Source organism: Trichechus manatus, unplaced genomic scaffold (assembly GCF_000243295.1).
Source record: "Trichechus manatus latirostris isolate Lorelei unplaced genomic scaffold, TriManLat1.0 scaffold00125, whole genome shotgun sequence".
In the NCBI taxonomy this organism is placed as follows: Eukaryota; Metazoa; Chordata; class Mammalia; order Sirenia; family Trichechidae; genus Trichechus; species Trichechus manatus.
Genome location: NW_004444061.1, coordinates 1,086,060 through 1,108,980, shown reverse-complemented (window position 1 = coordinate 1,108,980; position 22,921 = coordinate 1,086,060). Strand labels below are relative to the sequence as shown.

The window sequence follows — 22,921 nt, the reverse complement described above, 5'->3', positions numbered from 1 at the left end:
TGGAAAAGCCTCCAAGCTGGATATAAATCATAAAAGCATGACCAATTGCATGGTAACTGGAGAAATGCTTTCTCTCTCTCTGGGGTGAAGCTTGCATGTCTGTATTTTAGCTTGGGAAGTAATACGGGGATATTTAACCTCCTTGGGGTTTAAAAACCATGTCATTATGAGAATGAGGTCACTGCAATATTTTATATCTTCTAAAACCTTGTAATGTTTAAAATGTTTTCTGTATGACAAAGAGGTATTATGTGCTTTAGGATTCGTTGATAACTTTATGCTCTTACATTTACTTGAAAAATTTTCTTCATTAAAATGTTAAATCATTTAAAGTCACTTAAAAATTGAAAGACATTTTGAACCATGAAAACAGAGAAAAGTGGACTTAAAGGAGAAAAGTTAATTTTGTAAATATGACAGAGTGACTTTAAAGGGCTGTGTTGTGTATGGCTTTTACAATGCCCGTTGTTCTTTAACTTGCTGATCGTAACACCGGCAAAAGGGAAAGAATACAATCTAACATGACTCCATTTTATACCTTTCTTTACTTGGAGGCCAATAAGCAAGAAATCCTTCCTGCAACATGTTGAAGAGCTCTGCACAAACAACAACTTGAAGTTTCAAGAAGAATTTTCGGTATGTTACTAGCAGTTGTCACAACATTGCAAGACCTCCAGTCGTTTCATGTGTCACATTTCATGTCCATTTTAAACATGCAAGGCCATGAAGGACTCTGGCCTTGATAATCAATACCCAATTACCAGGTTGATTGTTTGGATAGTAATGTTACACTGGCCGGCCTCTGGTGCAACCTGATCAGAATTATTCGCCTACTGTGTAAGGAAAAGTTGCTCTTCCTCAGACCTCCCCTGCAATGGCAGTCCAGCCTTGTTTCTTCTCTGCTCTCTCGTCCAGATATAGAGGTCAATCCAGAACGCTATGTTCATTCGTTTTTATTTGTATCTGGGTTTTAGATAATATTTTAAACGTGATTTTAAATTTTAAACAATTCTTGTACATTTGGACACTAAATTATTCCATTTTAAATTGCTTGTTTAGTTTATGTTATGGTATAGGTGAACCTGAGAACAGAACTTGGTATTTCTAGAAACTATAAAAATTTTGTTATTTTTAGAACTGTCTGCCCCAAAAAAACCTGATTAAATAATGTTCAGACTTTACGAGGCCTCTTTTTAAGTTATGTGGAATAAATGATATATTACATTATAGAGAATGTATAAAATTAAAAAGTCAACATTTAAAAATAGTTAAGAGTTTAGAATAATTTTATTGTTTTTAGCAGTTTATACCTATAAAATTGAAATTATTTTTGAAACACAAGGTAGATATCATATCTGCAAGCTATTTTAAGACTTGTAAGCATCTTTCCTAATTTATATGATTTTATATTATGAAAATAAAATAGATTTCTAAATACCGCCAAAAACTTTATTCCTATTGCATATTTTTTTTCACGAAATTCTTAGTTTGTGAAGCTATGAAACAAAGAATCAAACAATTGGCTTTAAAAATTCAGGATTATTATATTTCAGTCTCTTGCGGAATAATAACAAAAATGTGAGATTAATGGTATTTCCTACAGTTTTTTGGTTATGCTACTTAAGTAATATTGGTCTGGACTTAACAAAATCAATGGTGCCATAAAATTCTTCTTTAGCATTTATATAGTGAGAACTCTCAATTTTTCAGGAGCAAAATGTAATTTCACTAGACTAGGAGCAAATATAATTACATTACACATGACCGTGTAGATGAAAAGTTTTATTAGCAATAACATTTCACATATTATATATTATATTGAGAAAGTTTCTAATGTAACTTATTTTTGAGATCATGGGTTTAAAAGCTTTTTTTATAACTAGTTTTGTATCTTAATGCTTTATTATTTTTAAACAAAATATTGTTTTAATAGGCAAGTTATATTTGATGCATATATTTGATAATCCTTATACTTAAGTCCTATTCATTTATATCTTAAACAATTTATAAGCTCCTATAATGTAATAGGCATTGTATTTGGCCTAGTGACCGTGGGAAAATCACTTAAACTCCCTGTGTTGCAGTGTTCTCCTCATTTGTAAATGATAGTAGCTGCCTCGCTGAGCTGTGAATACTAAAACTATTACTAAATATATGCAATGTTTAGAAGAGTGATTGGCATAAAATAACCTGTATTTTATTATTAGCTATTATGAAGTTGATTCCTACCATAAATAAGCCCATATTATGATTAGAAATGCATACATGTATAAAAAATTACAAATGAACTATATCAGGACCATGATAGAGATATGCATAAAGATGTGAAGGCCATTTCTGTTGTGGGTAGTCATCAGGAAAGACAACTAAAAAAGGATGACCTGCGAGATGGACTTTAGGATGAGCAGAAGTCCAACAAGTAAGAGAAGGGGGAAAGGTATTCCAGAAAGAGTGAATGAATGTAAAAGTATGAAGGTGCAAAATAGACCAACTCATCTGTGATTCCACTAAAAGGAGAGGAAACAGTAGGAAAAAGAGCTATACTGGGAGGACCTTTGAGGCCCTGTGTGCTCTGATAAGAATCAGGTTGCCAGTATAACATTATTATCCAAACAATCAACCTTATAATTGAGTATTAACTGTCAATCTCAGAGCCATTTAAATCTATAAATGAAACCTTTGTGTAAAATAAGTACAAAATATAAATACCACCTTTCCACATTACCTTTCTTTCCCCTCAGTATCTTTCTGTCTTAAAATACACTGGCATATACTCCTAAAACCTTCACACAGGGAAGCTGTTCTAGAATTCCTCACTTGGTTAAAAAAATTTTTTCTAAGCCTTTGGTGCCAACATACCAGAATTCAGATACTTGCACAGTCTCTCTCTTCTAACACATGCCCACATGCAACTGACTGTCCAGATTTTCTTTTTGAGAAAAAATAAGAGGGAAGGGAGAATTATCCAATTAAAAGAAATAGTATACAATGATGTCAAAAAATTTCTAAAACACACGTTTTAACACTTTTAAGGAGTTTGGCAAGTTGAGACTTATTTCTAAAACAGAACACTTTAAATTTCATAAATGTAGATTATCAACTCAACAGTAATGATCACATTTTCTTGGACTAGCCGTCTTAATGATACTTACATTAGAAATAACAAGATAAATGGATATCATGACTTTTCACCAAAATGTCGATAATAGATTTCTTTGCCCCTCCATCCTGTGTCTGATAATTCTTAATCACACCTTTGCATTCCACTGTCTGTTTAACAGTGCATACTCAGAACAGGAATTGACCTTTGGCATCTTCTCAAACTGACCACTGTTGTACCAATTAATAGGCATGAAATCATACTGCCCCAGGAGAAAAAACAAAGAATAAATCATTGAACTCCCTTCCTCCTACTAAGTAGGCATTAAAATATTAAATAGTAGACAATGTGTACCTGACGTGCCATTAACATATACCATTTACATGGTTGCCACATCATAAGGCTTTCTGAAGTACGAAGAAATTAACTCAGAGACAGCCATAGCCCAACTGACAAAATTCATTATGGATATTTAAAGTAAAAGCTCACATAAGCTCGTTACTGTTAAGTTGACCTCGTTTCTACAGTTATGAGGGGTGTTTTCAACTTAGAAGTGAAATGGTTTAGAATAAAGAATTGTCTTTTACTAAGTGGAATTTCTTGTTTACCGCTTGTTTACATTACCTTGTAAATGTAAAAATTGCAATTACTTTATTCTACAGGAATTACCGAAATTTCTTCAGGATCTTTCTTCAACTGATGCTGACCTACCTTGGAATAGAGCAAAAAACCGCTTTCCAAACATAAAACCATGTACGTGCTCTAATTGTTTCTTATTTTGACTGTGAGGTGTTTTAAAATGACCACAAAATACATCTTAACATTTTTTTTTGTATTTTCTTTAATATATTCTATTACATATTAACTGAAGTAAATAATGTATTTCAGTAGCAGCAACTTTTAAATCATATCTCTTTTGTTCCGTTCATATTTATTAAAGTTAATATACATGATTCTCAGCTTGTTCACACACGTTTCATTTATGCAGGTGCAAGAAACTGTATACCTAATATTTGCTTAGCTTTGTAATTTAACCCAAGTAACAAACCTCTTTAACATCTTCCTATAGACCTACTTCTCAAATGGAAAGAGAAAATTCGCACATAACCTTGTTCATTAGTTACCCTTAAGAGCATGGTAGTGCTTTGTTATGAGTATAAAAAGTGCATTGCAAAATATCCACTGAAGTTCAGGGTAGATGTGTGTTTTCCAGCAATGGCTTTTTTAAAGGAGGCAGGAGTGTGCCTCACCATCGTAAACATACCTTCATTTTTTCCATCAGTAAGAAAGAAATAGCATTATTGTTTCAAGAATTAACAATTAAGTGAAAGAGAAAACATGGAATTCCTCAGTTAATAATAGCTATATGTTTGATACTACATTTTTTGAACAGATGTTCGAACTAAGTAATATGCAGTTTATATTATGAAATAGAAATGTGATATTTTTGAGTTTCTAAAACTATCAATACTGCTTCAAAAATCTAAAGTTTTTAAATATTCCTAATTTTAAAGTTAGCATATGTAATTTTTTCTGTCTTTTCAAAAAGATATTGGAGAAAGTTCTATATTTCTTAAAAATTGAACTCTTCTGCCTAGAAAGATAATGGACTTAGAGAAGGATATAATCACAGAATGTAAAATCATAAACAATACAGATAGGAAGAAAATGGACCAAATTCTGACATTCTAGAATTAAAGTATAACTGATGCATAAAGGAAATAGATTTAGGGAAACATGATATAAACCAAACCTGTTGCCGTCGAGTCTATGCCAACTCATAGTGACCCTATAGGACAGAGTAGTACTGCTCTCTAGGGTTTCCAAGGAGCAGCTGGTGGATTTGAACTGCTGACCTTTTGGTTAGCAGCTGAGCTCTTAACCACTGTACCAATGAACTAATGGAACCTGTTAATGCACCTCCTCCTCACTTATCAACTCTCTCATTATCTGACATTTTGCATTTACGACAATAGTAAAAAATCTTTTATCCAACTATTTTGCACATTAACGACATTTGTCTGGCAGTAACGAATACCAAGGTGTGAGGCAAGAGTAACGCTGGCTGTGCTGGTTAAGGTTATGTATCAGTTTGGCTGGGACATGATTCTCAGTGGTTTGGCAGTGATGTAATGATATAATTTGGCAGTTATGTAATGATGTCATCCTCCATTTTGTGATCTGATGCAGTCATCCTCCATTTTCACGTAATGCCAATTTTTGTGTAACGACCTGGTCTTCGGAACCTAACCATGTCAATAAGTGAGGAGTGGGTGTACCTAAGAACTGGAAAAGGATAAAAATATGAATAGCTTTAACAACCTAAAATCCTTTCTGGAACAAGATAAATCATAAGTAAATTACTTTAAAAGCTAGTTAATAAGATAATGCTATAGGAAACATGGAATGTTAGTGATCCAGCTCTGAATTTCTAAGAGCATGACCTTTCTTAATATGTCTTTTTGTTCTCGTTTTCAGAGTTAACCTGAGTTGAATGCATCATAAGTTTAAGAGCTATGGAAATTTTCATGTTTTTTAATTTATCTAAATTTCTTCCATGTTGTCTACTTCATGCTTATTCAGTGGTATTCTGTGAAAATAAACACTATAACCTATAGATTATATATTATTAAAGGAAATTTACTATGGAATATTTAGTATTTAATTATAATTGTCTATATGGTTGAAGTAATTTATAAAACATATTATGTGAATCTACATAATAATATCTTCAGATTTTAATAATAAAAAAACAAAAAGTCACATTTCAAAATATCTTTCTAAGGGCTAAAATTTTTACATGTTTTAAATTAGACACTCTTTGGTCCTTTATGTCATGCAAATATGTTAGACACATTTTATATATTATGTAACATAGCTGGGAAGAGAATGAGTAGTCAATGGAACTAAATAAACAGCCTTTAAAGCAACAAAAAAGAACTAAGGAGTATGATTACCTTAAGTCTCCATATCTGAGGCTAAGACAAAAAACAAATTGTTAAGGATGAAATTATGTTGTAAATCAAGGATATTCAGAAATATTAGACCAAGCATTGCATGCATTTTTTCACCTTTGCTAGAGTCTAATGGGTAATGTCCGATTATTTTATGCCTTCTTCTTGATTTCAGTACAGAAGTTTTATTAATTTTTTAAGTAATTTATTACATCAATATCCGCTATCTTTAATGAATTTGTGGAGGAAGGTTTTTTTTCTTAACTGTCTTCTTAAAGAGTTGGTGGTCCTATAAGAGAGAATTTCATTAGGTATGATTTTACACTTTTAAAGAATGTTATTATTAGAATAATTTATTAACTCAACTAATACTACTGCCTGCTGTATAATAAAAGCCTGAGAACATGTAGGTTCTAATCAGACCACAGGGGTTAGCATCCTGTTTACGCATCAAGTACTTTGGTAACAGTTGCCATCGAGTCGATTCTGACTCAGAATGGCCCCATGTGTGTCAGAGTAGAACTGTGCTCCACAGGGTTTTCAATGGCTTATTTTTTGGAAGTAGATCACCAGGCATTTCTTCTGAAGCTCTTCTATGTGGACTGTAACTGCCAAATTTTCAGTTAGCAGCAGAGGCATTAACCATTCGTACCACCCAGGGACTCCACTGCTTTGGTAATACCGGCCATATTATTCAGTAGTGTCTCATACAAGGTTATTGTGAGGATTAGATGAAACAATCATGTTAATCACATAGCCCGTACTAGAACACCAGAAGCACTCAATAAATGTTAGTTTTTAATAATAGTAATCACTAAATCTCTTACTTTTAAAAGCTGCTAACATTCTGGGTGAAAAAGATTAAGTTACAGACACTTAGAGTCTGCAGTCTGAAGATAACAAGCCCACTTCCCTAGCCTAGGTTAGAAGCCAAGCTGCAAAGCTACAGCCACCTTGTGGGCTAGTATTCTCTCCCCCGCCACCCCACACATACATAACAAACCAACTGTAACATTTAGACTAAGGATGTTCTCCCATTGTGCTGGTGGAGAACCTATAAAGATGAAGAAATACATTGTTATTTTCCCATAGAGAATGAATTCATTTTAATGGAGTCTGAATTTTAGTCAGAGTCAGCTAAGTGAAGTGCATTGTTTCCCCTGAGTAATGCAGGAAGTAGGATTTCAAATATCACAGTGCATTTTAGAAGATATTAGCTTACAGGGTTTTAAGATACTAGAATCAGCAGCAAATGCTTGCAGAGGAGATTTCCAAATCTCCATTTGACGGGAAACTCTGTGACCTTCAGAAATGTTCCAACACCATGAAGAGAAGTTTAGCTTGTTGTTGACTCTGATAGTTATAAGAAGTCATATCAAGTGAATAAAAACACCATGGTTTCCCTTCATTAGTTACAGGACTAGCCACAATGTCATTAAAATAGTTTTTAATGTCATTCAACAAATCAAAATGTTTGGGACATGAATCATTTGTAAAACTTTTGTTTAAACATTCCCTGTCTCAAAATCTAAGCACATTGGGTCAGGTAATTGGGATTACTAACAAGAAGGATAATTCATTTTAACATATATGATTAAGATTTAAGAGCATGAGACACTAATGCATATTCAGTGCTTGCTATGAGCTTTCTTATATGAAACACATATTTTCCTCATGAGTATTCTACAAAGTAAATATTATAACTGCATTTTATAGTCAAAGTAACTAAGAAACAGATAATTTTAAGCAATTCAGCCAAAGCTATATGCAGGGTATGTAGATCATCTGGAGTTTAAACCCAATCCCATTTACCCATTTTTCCTCCACTGTTACGTGCCTTTCCATTAAGGTTTTAGGAGGGGAAAAAAAAAAAAACCTTTAAAAAGAAAACCTTTAAAATAATTAAGAAGTGATAGATATTTTATATCACTTCCATGTCTATTTAAAATCAGAACCAGACATTTACCAATTTACCAATTTGGTAAAAATTCTCAGGAAAAAAATAATTTTGACATGTTTCATTGAAAGAGAAATAATGGGTAGTGGGTGTATAATTTTACTAGATCTTAAAATATTCTAGAGTACAATAATTAAAAATTTGGCATTAAAGAAAAAATAGTCAAATAAAGAGAATGAATAAAAGCCAGATAAGTGGAAGAGACTAGTCTAGAAATAGACTTAAATACATAGATAAATCTACTATATGATAGAAGTGGCATTCTGAATCAGGAAAGAAAGATGAAGTGTTCAAATATCAGGAGTGTTCATTGTCCTAAAAATTCTGGAAATATACACAAGGACTTATTAATAATAATTATCTCTGGGTAGTGAAAATGTGGAATAATAGGAAACTTCTACTTTAATTTTACATCTATCTGTAATGTTGGAATGTTATATACTCCTTTGTATTATTTTTATAATAAAAATCAGTGGAAATTTAAAAAGTGAATTGGCATTGATTCCTTATATTTTCTTCTAGATAATAATAACAGAGTGAAACTGGCAGCTGATGCTAGTGTTCCAGGATCGGACTATATTAACGCCAGCTATGTTTCTGTAAGTTACTGTATGTATATATATATTATTATAAAAATAAAGATTAAAATTGTATTACTCTTCCAGCTATTTAAAGCAACAAATTCATTACTACCTGCATGGATCTTAATGTGTCAGTTACTTAAAAGATTTTATGTACCCCTATTTTGTAGATGGGTTAATGGAGGCTCTTTGCAACTTGTCAACAATCACTTAATGAGTAAGTGGCAGACTTACAACTTCAGAGTACATATTTCCTTGTTCTTTTACTAACTCATTTCCTTCATCAATGTCAATGTAGTCTCTGTAGACAATGAAGTCTGCCAGATTCTCTTTCAAAGAAAAATTAGTCAAATGGACAATCATGTCCATACAGTACAAAAACCTATTATGCTCTCCCTCCCTTCTAGATGTGCAGTCTTTGGGAGCAATGATGTCTTCTTCTTTTTTTCTATCCTCAGGTACTTGTAGAATGTGTACTCTATTGTAGCTACTCAATAAACATATCTTAAATGCATCAACCAGGGGATTTGTGTCATGCCTAATGTACTTCCTTGCACATCGTAGATAATAAATGCTTGTTGAGGTAGATTGAGAATTAAATGAAACCAAATTATTTGGGAGTTCTTTCTCGCTTTCTCTTCCTCTCCATGGCTCTTTTGTTCTCCACTGCTTATCACTGTCATCTTGTTGTTGCTGTTAGCAGCTGTGGAGTTGGCCCCAACTGGCAACCCCATGCACAACGGAATGAAATGCTGCCCAGTCCTGTGCCATCCCCATGACTGGTTGCAGATTGGGTTGTTGTGATCCATAGGGTTTTCATTAGCTAATGTTCAGAAGTAGCTCACCAGACATTTCTTTAGTCTGGCTTAGTCTGGAAGCTCCACTGAAACCTGCTCAGCGTCATAGCAACACATAAGCCTCCACTAATAGATGGGTGGTGACTGTGCATGACATGCATTGGCCAGGAATCAAAACTGGGTCTTCCACATGGAAGTTGAGAATTCTACCTCGGAATCAGCAATGGCCTACCATCACTATCATTTAAAAAAATTTTTAAAAAGTTGCCCGTAAATTCACCAAAGGCCAGAGCATCTATGTGTGTATTCGAACTGTCACCGAGCACTTAACAGTTCGCACCACCCAAGGACTCAATCACTATCATAGGAACATGGAAACCTTATATGCACCCAAGCCATTCATCTTGGAACTCTTTCTAAAAAATTTATGATAACTAAATATTAGCCTCTCCTGGCATTGATCATCCACTTCCTCCTAAGGCAAGTGATTCTATCTCTGAACAACTTTATTGTTTCCTGCCCACCCTCCCCTAGGTCTTTTATATTTTTCTTATTCATGTGTCTTCTCTCACAAGCCTGCCATTTCCTTCAGTCCCATTGTGGCTTTTAGGTGATTCTCCATCCTCTCCCCCAACATCAAACATACATGTCCAATGTTTCATTCCCTCCCAACCTTGGTGAAGGAAATAAACGCAAAAAATAATTCATTCTCAATTGTATGTTGTTTGATAACAGCTTCAAAATTCCACTCAGATATTGGTTCTTATTGTCAAACTAGTGAATAATACGAGAATTTAAGACCTCTTAACAGAGGACGTGAGGAGGGTTTTGGAGAAGTTAATGCTTCCTTCGAATTTCATCCCTTTTTATGTTAGAGCTCTGAAAGAATCACGTGAATTTTCTATTTGGAGAGCATATTTTATTCATTTATAAAATAATTGACTGTTTTGAAAATATAATTCATCTCTAAACATTTTGGTGAAATCTTTTGCTTACTAATTTTCATTGTAGCCTAAACTCCATAGCATGTTGAAGTGTAACTTTGATTTACATGTGATGTACGTATACATTTATACATTTAAATTTTTCATTGCTCTGATAATCAAATGTCTTGAGATACCATAGAATAGGACAAAGGATAACTGGCTGTATTTGTGACCTATTGATTTGTACCATTTTTATTCACCAATTAACACATACAAATGAATAGGTCATATCCTCCAGTGCTCCACCAGGTATGAGATGGCAGTAAAGGATATGAATATTATTAGGAAAGAAGCCAGACAGTTTTCGTAAGTGTAACTGAACCACACAGATTACATAAGCAAAGGAATATTCATCAACCCCCAGTGTTCCCTCTAAATATTATAGGTTGTTTGGACATGCTATCTGCTGATGACAGTGCAGTATGAGCAATAAACTAGGAAGCCTGAAGATATGTATTCTGCTATAATCAAGCAATGTTGTAATATAATAAATCCACAACACAGTCATGTGTAATGAGCTGAGTCTACTTTCTGATAAGCATAAATAAAGAGAAGCTGTTCAAGGATACTGGTAGGCACTAAGATCCTTTTATCTACCGTATAAATATGGATAAACTTTAATGTGAAAACACTCTGCATGTTTATGAAAAAAAAAAAAAAGACATTTATATTTAAACCTTAAACCTGTTCCTGTCGAGTTGATTCCTACTCATAGCGACCCTATAGGACAGAGTAGAACTGCTCCATAGGGTTTCCAGGGAATAGCTGTTGTATTCACACTGCCAACCTTTTAGTTAGCAGCCAAGCTCTAAACCACTACGCCACCAGGGCTCCTGCATTTATGTAGCTCCTTGAAAATTTTAAAGCAATTTCACATTCACTGTTTCACAAATAGTCCTATCTGAGGTGTGCAAGAAAATAACTATTGTCTCTGATTTATAATTAGGAAACTGAGTATTATTTCATTTAAGTGGCCTTCTCAAAGATGTATACTATTAGAATGGGGCAAACAAAAACCAGAGTTTTAGTGTTTAGTCCTGTACATAGTTGTTATTACCTATATTTAATGCCTTCTTTCCTACAGATTTAATAAAAACTCTTCACTAAATACTAGAATGAGAAATACACGGATAATTTAGATAGTACATAGCCCAGCATTCAGAATAGTTAAATCTCAAAGTAATAAGAAAAGGTTTGGTTGGTGTGCCTTATCTTTCTTCATCTACTACTCTAAACCTAACTCAATGTGTATGTACTCATCCGCAGGATACAACTGAATAACTGGCAGAGATTAGAATAAAACAAAAAATATTGATTCACAAGCAGTATAATATATACGTTAACTGCTTTTATAGCATGTAGTCCTACAATGCCTGGGATGTAGTAAGTACTTAATAATTTTTGACTAAATAAGTTCATAAAAAGGGGGCATTATGTTTAAGTGGGTAAGTGCATATTTTTCAGAATATAGGTGGACCTGGATTCAAACCCCTTCTGTGCGACTTTGTAGCTGTATAACCTTAAACTCTCTGATTAAAGTTTCCTTATCTATAAAGCAGGAGTAATAATACCTTACCTGAAGGCAGCCTTGGGGATTAAAGAAAATTAATGTATATAAACAGCTAATCACATCACAGACACTTCAGGAGCACTTAGTAAATGCATGTTTTTATTGTTCATGTTGAATGGTAGTAGTGTCTACACTTTTCTGACTGGTACCATATTTTTACACAAATAATGTGCACCTTCTATGTTTGTTTGCCAACTGCTCCCTCCCCCTACAAGTATTTTCATAAGCAGGCTATGAAAATACCTCCTGGGGGAAGGTGCAGCTGGTGAACAAACAGAGAAGGCACCCATTATTTGCATAAAAATACGGTAATCCCAAGGACAATCTTTGAGCTAATTTAAGGGTTGCAATGACCTCCTATGGTCAAAGATCATGAGAGTTGACATGTGTGATAAAACTTGCACTTTTTTCCAATCATTATAGAGCTTTAAAAGCCAGAAAAACTATATTCCAAATAAAGGACAAAATTCTAGGCAAAAAGAAGTTTACTCAGAAAAAGTCAAAGGTTTACACACAAATATTCAAAAGCAGAGGCAGAAATGGTAAACAGGACTGGCTTTTCCCCCGTTCTCATAACACGTTAAAAGTACCTCTTATAATATATGTTCTTTATGATTATATTTGTCTTGAATGAATGCCAAGGCTACTTTTCCTTTCCCTGAAATAAAGTTGTCCTTACAGAAAAAGAATTTAAATGTATCTTAGCATCTCTATGTGGGGATCAAGGGAAGAAATTAATGTGACCATATGAAGATATATTTAAATGACATCTGTTACATCCATGTATGGTTTTTATAAAGAAATTTAAAACAAGGTTTATAAAGAATGTTTATTATCCTAGGAAATAGAGATCATATAGTAAATTTGTAATTAGTGGTAACAGGATTTTAGAGAGAATAATCCCATTATATGTATGGGTGTGTGTATCATATTATACAGTATAATATATGGTATATCCCACTGCCATTGAGTTGATTCCAACTCATAGCAACCCTATAGGACAGAGTAGAACTGCCCCATAGGGTTTCTAAGGTGGTAAATCTTTACGGAAGGAGACTGCCACATCTTTCTCCTGTGGAGTGGCTGGTAGGTTCAAACTGCTAACATTTCAGTTAGCAGCTGAGCACGTTAACCCCTGCACCACCAGGGATCCTTATATGGTATGTAGTTATTTAGTCTATTTAATCTAAATGGAACTTGATTCTCTGCTGAGGATACTGCTTTCTTGGCAGTGCTCACCAGTGAATCTGTATTCTCTATCACATCCACTCAGCATACTGTTTTTGTTAAGTGCAGTCAAGTTGGTTCCGACTCATAGAGACCCTATGTACCACAGAACGAAACACTGTCCGGTCCTGCCCCATCCTCACAATCCTTGTTATACTTGAGCCCATTGTTGCAGCCACTGTGTCAATCCATCTCGTTGAGGGTCTTCCTCTTTTTTGCCGACCCTCTACTTTACCAAGCATGATGTCTTTCTCCAGGGATTGATCTCTCCTGATAACATGTCCAACGTAGGTGACACGAAGTTTTGCCATCCTTGCTTCTAAGGAGCATTCTGGTTGTACTTCTTCCAAGACAGATTTGTTCGTTCTTTTAGCAGCCCATGCTATATTCAATAGTCTTTGCAACACCACAATTCAAAGGCGTCAGTTCTTCGGTCTTCCTTATTCATTGCCCAGCTTTCGCATGCATATGAGGCGATTAAAAACACCATGGCTTGCTTGGGTCAAGCGCACCTTAGTCTTCAAGATGACATCTTTGCTTTTCAATACTTTAAAGGGGTCTTTTAGAGCAGATTTGCCAAATGCCACTTCCAGATCATTCTCTCTCCCTCCTCTCTAAAACCACGTAGTTTGAATTCATGACATCAAGTATGTATACGACGCACTACCCCTCTTTTTCGAAGTCAACTACTATCTCCTGAGTCATTCCTTTTCATTTCTTAAAGATTTAGCCCCAGGATCACTGTTGCTCTCTCAGCACTACTTCTGTCATAATTCTTGATGTCAAAGTCCATACAGAATATCTATCCATTCCCTTGCCCATCACTTCCTTGATCTTCTCTTCCAATGACTTGCCCTCCATTTGACCTCATTACTTCCTCCCATGTTCAAACCCTGGACCTTATGATCCCCAACAGTTGCAGCCCCAGTTGTCCTGACCTGTATATAGTCCATTGATCCTATCATACTTTTGATTTTCTTCACCCCATTTAAGATCTCACTTTCCTGTTTGCTTAATTTAAATTTCATGTTTCTTCGTTTTGTTTCCTCTGTTGTATATACCCTCAACTCTCAAATCTCAATCCCTTGATAAACCCCTAAACTTTGCTAACTCAAACTCTCCACAGATTCTACTTTGTGCCACAGGATAATAGTGGAGAAAAACTCATGACCATAGTAATGTCTCTTACTTTAAACTCATAACCATTAACCTCAAAGAGACCTTTAATCATGTTGCATTCTCCTAATCCCTAATGTATTCAATGTACCACTCTCCTGGACTGCTATTTTGTTCCTTTTCTCTTCTCTAACCTCTGATACCTTGTCCCTCATTTTCACTCACATCTGATAGCCCTGCTTATTCATACACTGATAAAATGGAAGCAATTAGAAGAGAAGTACTGTAAGGTTTCTTACCTGTATGCATCTGTGTGCATTACTCAGCCTTCCTTCTTGTGGCTATAGATTAACTGTCCGTGTCCCTCCCAGTTGCTGTCCAGTAGACTCCCAACTCATGGCGGCCCCATGTGTGTCAGAATAGAACTGTGGTCCATAGGCTTTTCAATAGTCAGTTTTTTGAAAGTACATCATCAAGTCTTTCTTCTGAGATGACTCTGGGCAGACTAAAACTTCCAGCCTTTTGGTTAGCAGCCCAGTGCATTAACCATTTGCACCAACCAGGGACTCCATCATGTCCCTAGGGACCGCTAGCCCTTCCACTTGGGCACTAGATGGCAACTTTTCTTGCTTCTCAAGGACATGGCTTGAGAAATTCTCTCTCTTGCATCATCAATTTTACTCTTCTAGGAGCCAAATAAACATAGTGTAATTTTTTCCATCTAATTTTTTTTTTTTTAATTACAGCTCCCTCTAGCTACTTCCTTATTGTTCTGTGTTCTGTTTACACCAAAGCTTCTTAAAAAGTTGTCTCTACTTGCTACCTCCAATTCCTCTCACCTCATTATCTCTTCAGTTCCTCAGACCAGGCTTTCATGTTAAGCAAGGAATACATTGCAACTTCTGTTTTTATGCTCACCAATTACCTACTCAAAAACTAGTAGTCTACACGTTACTTGACTTGTCAAAATCATTTGAAATGGTTGATTACTGTCTTACCCTTGAAATATATTCTTCTTTTGACATCCTGGACACCACTCTCTTGGTTTTCCATCTACAGCTCGTTTCTCATTGATTCTCTTCTCTCTTCAACCTGCAAACACTGAAATGATCTGAAGCTCAATCGTTGAATTTATTGTCTCTTCCAAAAATCGTTTCCTTGGTGATCTCATCCATTCTTGTAATTTTAAATAAGATCTATGTGCGGATTACTTCCAAATTTGTCTCTAGTTTGAACTTCTCCATGAACTCCAAACTCATGCCCAGTTGCCTTTATGGCATTCTTACTTGCATATATAATAGAGATTTCAAGTTTAAAATGTCTTTAACAGAGCTCCTGTTTTTTTCCCTACAAATATGGTCATCCAGAATTTTTCCCATCTTCCTTTGGAGTCATTATCGATTCCTCTATTTCTTTCATACTCAATAATCCAACCCATCGGCAAATTCTGTTGGCACTAGCTTCAAAATATATCCAGACATAACCACTTTTCACCATTTCCATTGCTACCAACCGAGCTGATTGTTGTAATGACCTCCTAACTACTCTCCCTCCTTTCGCCTTTAAATCCCTATAGGCTGGTCTTCTTACATACCAGGGTGAATCATACATTCCTTACGTTCAAAACTTTTCAATGACATTCCATATCATTCAGAGTAAAAGCCAAATTCTTATAATTATTTATTATAACCTAAGGCATATTACCCTCCCTCCTCTGTTCTCTCTCACTTTATCTTCTATTATTCTACATCTTCACTTATTCCACTCCAGCCATCCTGGCTTCCTTATTATTCTTAGAACATTCCAGACATACCTCTCTCCCTTAAGGCTGTTGCATTAGATTTTCCTTCCATCTGGAACACTCTTCTCCCAAATCTTACAGGGCTCACTTCCTTCCTCCTTCAAAGTTATTCCTCTGATGTCACCAATGAACCATTTATGAAAACTTTATTTTCTGAAAACCTTTTCTCATAGCACTTTACTTTAACATTCTATATAATTTGCTTATTTAATAGACTTATTAAATAGATTGATTAATAGAGGTAATGCTTATTTTCTCCAAGTAGAATGTAAGAAAAGCGATGGTAAGAATTTTAGCCTCTGGTTATTGAAGTGTCATCAGCTCGTATAAAAGTGCCTGGTACTCATAAATATTGTCTGAATGGAGGAATGTGCGTATTTCAAAAGTCTGTAAAGAAGTCATTCTAAATATTAATGATGCTTCTCTGGATAGCGGGATTATAGGTGACTTCTATTTTCTATTATATAATTTTCTGAATTTTACAAATAGTCTGCATTGAATATTACTTTTTGAACCTAAAAAACTTACAGTGTAAAATAGTTACATATTTAGGTTTTTCAGCTGAGACTAGAAAAATAGAACTGCTAGAGCATATAATGTATTTAAGAAACTCAAGGTTTGATCCCAACTACTATCACTAGCTAGCACTATGATTTGGGAAAATCACCTGAAGTGTCTCAGTTTTCTTTAATATAAAATAATCTGGTTTTATTAGATTTTAAGGTCTCCTGATACTTAAAATGTATATTATTCTTGTAATTTACTGTATTCTCTGGCTACTGACACAATTCTAATTTATAACAATTTTTTATTTTGTTTCCATGTATAAACATATCTTGTTTGAAATAGATGCAAAATACCCTTGTCTAAGACAATCCACAGATACTTCTCTCAATAGTATAAACTCAAGTAACATGCTTACATTCCAGTTGAATGAACCAGGTTTTAGATTAATTTGATGATATACACAAGGACTATCATAATAGAGTTAAGACTTAATAGACTTAATACTCATAGTACTCAGGTCCTATGACTATATTAGCAAAGTCATTCTTCATATTACTTTCATATTACTCTTGGTTCAGCACTCTGCAAAGTAAATACTAATGGAGCAGTTTAAGTAGATAAGTAATTTCTTGGAGGAAGAGTATGAAAATATCTGCATAACTCATAAAAAATGACAATAATATAGTGGAATGGTTAAGAGAGCTGTTTGTGAATACAGACTATCTTACCAACTAAGAGACCTTTAGCAAGTCACTGTACATCTCTAAGCTTCAATATCTTCATCTGTAAAATAAAGATAATAGCGCTCATTCACAAGGTTTTTATGAAAAATAGATTGAAATACTAAATGTAAAATCCTTTGCGTATTACCTGCCATAAAGTGAGTGCTTGATTAAGTTTAATTATTATGTAGCCCTTAATATTTTATTTAAAAGTTAGAAATAAATGTTTAAAAAAATTAGCTGTATAATATATCAGATTGTGAAGTTGTAATTAGACATTTTGGAAATTCTATCTAAGATTATTTAGCGTTAACAATATACATTATTTTAAAACATTAGACCATGTTACAACTAGTATACTTTTCATGTATTGATTGAAAACTAAAAATATACCATATCTATGTAAATACTGATGCAGTATATTTTATTATACTCTTGTAGGGCTACTTATGTCCAAATGAATTTATTGCTACTCAAGGTCCATTACCAGGAACAGTTGGGGATTTTTGGAGAATGGTGTGGGAAACCAGAGCAAAAACATTAGTAATGCTAACACAGTGTTTTGAAAAGGGACGGGTAAGTTATTTGAAAATCCTTTCACAGAATGTTATTTTACAATTGTGTTAATATATGTGTGAATATTCCAGCTAGTACTGTGAGTCATGGATAGCTTGGACATCAATAAAGCAGTTTTAACTTAGTAGCAATAACTGTGATATATATCAGTATACCAATGGCTCTTATAACTGGTGATTTTCTCTGAATGTAGATCAGATGCCACCAATACTGGCCAGAGGACAACAAACCAGTTACTGTCTTTGGAGATATAGTGATTACAAAGCTCATGGAGGATGTTCAAATAGATTGGACCATCAGGGATCTAAAAATTGAAAGGGTAAGTAAAAAAAGGAAACATGGTAGAAAATATGAACAATCTAAATGTCTAAATTAAAATTGATTTTACAATTATCCCTTGCAACTATCTATAAATTCAATAATATTTTTATTATTTTCTATGCAGAAGTTTTGAATTCCTATATGACTCAGTATCTGTCACTGTTTTTAATCCCAGATCACATGATTAAAGTTAATATTAACCAATCGAGAGCAGAAAAGGAGTTTCTGCTAGATCACTAGATTTATTTGATGAAGAAACCGTAATATTTGACTTAAGACAGGAATTTTTCAAATCACTCCTCTCTATCTGAGTCCTAATAACCTGATTTTCTATTTAATCTACAACTAATAGAGAAGAGAGAGTGTGAGATCCCGCTTTATTGGTTTACCTAAATGCCTATATACACAAGAAATAATATAAAGATCTTTATACTTTCTGACATTTCAGACACTCAATACCTGTTTTAACTACTGGTGGATGTGTTTATTTAAGTTTTGGATCAAAATTGTTTTCAAGTCTACTATTCTGAGTGCTTCATATGTTACACTACATTTAGAATGTTAATACTTTATATTAACATTGGTTTGCAAGCTTTTTTATTGCTTCCATTCATATTGAAAGGGAATTGTCTTTATTGAGCATAATGCAAGACTTCTCTTATAGGAAACATTGAAAACACAGTTTGTTCGGTTTGGTAAATAGTCATTTTTTTTAAAGATCACCTTCAAAAGCTGGGACATCAGCTGTCTTCAACCTTCATTGTGATACTTACACAGTTTTGTCGTGCTTCTTTAATCTGTCATGTTGTCTAGCATGGGGATTGCATGACTGTTCGACAGTGTAACTTTACTGCTTGGCCAGAGCATGGGGTTCCTGAAAACAGTACCCCTCTAATTCACTTTGTGAAGTTGGTTCGAGCAAGCAGAGCCAATGACACCACACCTATGATTGTTCACTGCAGGTAAGAAAGAAAGATTTCCAGAGCCTTCTGTTAAACACTGAAAATGGTCTTTAACTCCAGTGAGTCCTTTTTATTATCATGATGGCATTGATTATTTTCTTGTAGAATATCAATGTAGAGTCATTCCTGCTTGCAGTTTTCCATAATTTTACTAGTCATGATAAATCAAGGTGTAGCTTTATACATTTAAATGGCAGAAATAAAATGAGTGTTGAACACCTCTAAAAGCAAGGGAAAGCATATGCACTGGTCCAGGAATTTCCCTGTATTTGTGATTGGATTATGCTTCTCAAAAGTCTTTTAAAAATGTAAAAAGTATAGCCCATCATGGCTGTGTGTGTGTACATAGAATGTTACGAATTTTATGAAAAAAAAATAATCATTCATTATTTCAGTTGATATTCGATTATCATAATTTAGTCATTTTTATAAAAGGAAATTTTGAGATTTCTGAGTTACAGACAATAAATCAGAGAAAATAAACTTTAAAATAAAGTTCAAATTGTGACCAAACTAAATATGATTCTATATTTTTACAGAACTTTAGCTACTCAAATGTCTGTCTTTGACTTACGTTCTAGAACATGGTTAATAGAATATAACCATGACTATAAACTGATATTTTTTTCCCTAATTATTTTCTTTGGTATTTAATATTTGCAGACATAAAACTCAGTGTTGTTTAGTATTCAGAAATTTTCTAGACATATTGGTATGATTTATTTTTTCCAATGTGAAATATCTAAATCAATCTCAACTTGAGTCTCTTCAACAATTAGAGTTTAAAAATAATATAAGAATTAATAATTATCTTTTAATAATTTTTTCTAATAGGAGTGCACTATAGCTAATGTGTTAAATATGTTAAAAATGTTAATTTGTCCAAATTTCTAGTTTCATTTGAAGGAAGAACTCAATATGTGATTTAAAATGATTGTACATTTTCCAGTAATATTTTGGGAAGTTATCTTTTTATTATAAATGTAATACATAAATGATTGCTCATTATAAAATATCTGAAAAATGTTTATAAAGCATATAGACCAAAAATTAGAAGCCTCATTCTTACCCTGCCAATCTCATTTCCATCCATATACATAAACATTTTAATAGTATGCATTTTACATACTTTTCTTCTGCATTTACATACATCTTTATCTATATACATGCAAACAAATACTGTTTTTAAAAATGGCAAAATATGATCACAGTATACATATGATTCTGAAAGTTGATTTTTTTAAATATAAGTACAGTCTGGAAAGTTTTCACATCAGTTTGTATATGATGTTGAGATGCTTTTGTTGTTGCTAGTTGCCATTGGGTGGTGACCCCATGTTGCACAGTAGAACTGCTCCATTGTTTTTCCAAGGATGTGACTTTTCGGTAGATCTAGCTTATTAAATGTAATACCTGTACACAATTCTGTAATATGAATGCACTATAATTTTAAGTAAAGATTTCTCTCTTGATGAGAATTTAAATTTGTAATTTTTTTTTTTTTTACTGCAGTGAAAATACTATACCTATCTTGAATTTTTGTATGAGTGTTTCTGTAGGATAAATTCCTAGAACCAGAATCTCTTAGTCAAATAATATGTAATTTTAAATTTTGATACATGGAAATAATTGCCCTCTAAATCACTGCACTGTTTTATATTTACATTAACAATGTATGATAGTGCCCGATTTGATGACTGAAAAAGCTCCTCATTTTCCTTTGCATTTCCCTTATTAGTAATGAAATTAAGAATCTTTTCATCAGCTTATTGGAAATTTGTGTTTGCGTTCTTATATATGACTTGTGTCTTCATAAAAATTGCTTGTTTTTTATTACTGGGTTGTCTTTCATTGTGGTTTGCAGTAACTTTAATATATTAGAATTAGAACACTAATTCTCTGTCTCTTGTTGCTTACATATATTTTCCTCCACTCTTTGATCTGTTTATGCTGTATTTTAAATATAGAAAATCCCTTAATTTAGTAAAATTAATCAATATTTTCTTTAATTCACTTCTGATTTTGTGTCTAGCTTGCTTACCTAAAGGTTATAAAAGTAGTTTGCAAGGTCCTCCTTTAATAAATTTTTAGTTTATTCTTTAAGTTTACATATTTTATTTATACAGAATTTACCTTTTACATATGATGTGTAAGGTAAGAATGTAACTTTATTTTTCCATATAATAGCAAATTAATTAGTCCATCATGTTCCCCACGAAATTGGAATATAAATTTTATCATATACCAAATATCAGTATTTTCCTTGATGTCTTTCTGTATTCCCTCTCTATTCTATTTCATTTGTGTATTTATTCATTCTTGTGTTAATATTATGCTATTTTAAATACTGTTCTTATAGAATATTTTGTTATCTAACAATATAAATTCATTATTGTTTTCATAATTTTTTCACAACTCTTAAAAATTTACTCTTCTACAAAGAGAGTTAGAATTAACTTACCAAATTTATAAATGTCTCATTACTACTTTGAGGAAGATTACATTGAACTTATATGTTACTTTGTAGAAAATTTACATGTTTGAAATGTTGAATGTTCCTATCCAGGAAATTGTTAAAAGTTTTTCATTTTAGGGGGACATTATTGCACTTCAGTGTACTTTTTTATTTTCATGTCAGTCTTGTACATTTTAAAGTAGAAGCTAATAGGACAGTTTAACAAGGGGATCCATTAAAAAATAAAAAAAAAAAAAAAACCCTTGTTGTCGAGTCAGTTCTGACTCATAGTGACCCTATGGGACAGAGTTTCCAAGGAGTAGCTGGTAAATTCAAAACTACCAACCCTTTGGTTAGCAGCCATAGCTCTTAACCACTGCACCACCAGGGCTCCAAGGAGGTCATAGACAAGGTAAATATATATATATATAATCAATAGCTTTCCATATGCCAGAGGAAAAAAATGTACTGATCATTTGGAGTTTAAAACCTTGTAAGTATTGATGTGGAAAAAGTATAGGTTCTGTGATCAGACAGACCCAGGTTTACATTCCTATTCTCCAGATTTTCACAAGTGAAAAAACAAAAAAACCCAAACCCATTGCCATCGAGTCGATTCTGACTCATAGTGACTGTCATAGTATACCAGACATACCACAGGTGAATGGCTCTAACAAACAGAAATTAATTCCCTCAAAGTTTAGGAGGCTAGAAGTCCAAATTCAGGGCGCCAGCTCCAGGGGAAGGCTTTTTTGCCTGTCAGCTCTGGGGGAAGGTTCTTGTCATCATCTTCCCTTAGGTCTAGGAGTTTCTTAGTGCAGGGACCCCATGTCCAAAGGACATGCTCTTCTCCTGGCTCTTCTTTCTTCATGGTATGGGGTCCCTCTCCTCTCTGCTCACTTCTCTCTTTTATATCTCAAAAGAAATTGACTCAAGATACAACCTAATCCTGTAAATTGTGTCCTGACTCATTAACATAACTGCCTCTAATCCTGCCTCATTAACATCATAGAGGTTAGGATTTACAACACATAGGAAAATTACATCAGATCACAAAATGGAGGACAACCACACACTACTGGGAATCACGGCCTAGCCAGTGGGCACACATTTTGAGGGGACACAATTCAATCCATAACGGCAACGCTATAGGACAGAGTAGAACTGCCCCATAGTGTTTCCAAGGAACAGCTGGTGGATTCAAACTGCCAAACTTTGGGTTAGCAGCTGTAGCTCTTAACTACTGTGCCACCAGGGCTCCACAGGTGAATTACACACGTGAGTCTCTG

The 22,921-nt window shown here is 33.9% G+C and overlaps 1 protein-coding gene across 1 annotated transcript in view; it reads left to right on the top strand.

Moving 5' to 3' along the window:
• Positions 1 to 22,921, top strand: part of PTPRQ (protein tyrosine phosphatase receptor type Q) — a 274,890-nt gene that overhangs the window by 243,574 nt on the left and 8,395 nt on the right. The window contains exons 37-42 of the mRNA XM_004384638.2: positions 555 to 636; positions 3,763 to 3,853; positions 8,534 to 8,610; positions 17,760 to 17,894; positions 18,088 to 18,213; positions 19,029 to 19,177. Coding sequence (XP_004384695.2) covers positions 555 to 636; positions 3,763 to 3,853; positions 8,534 to 8,610; positions 17,760 to 17,894; positions 18,088 to 18,213; positions 19,029 to 19,177 — 660 coding nt within the window. The remainder of the gene's footprint in view (positions 1 to 554; positions 637 to 3,762; positions 3,854 to 8,533; positions 8,611 to 17,759; positions 17,895 to 18,087; positions 18,214 to 19,028; positions 19,178 to 22,921) is intronic.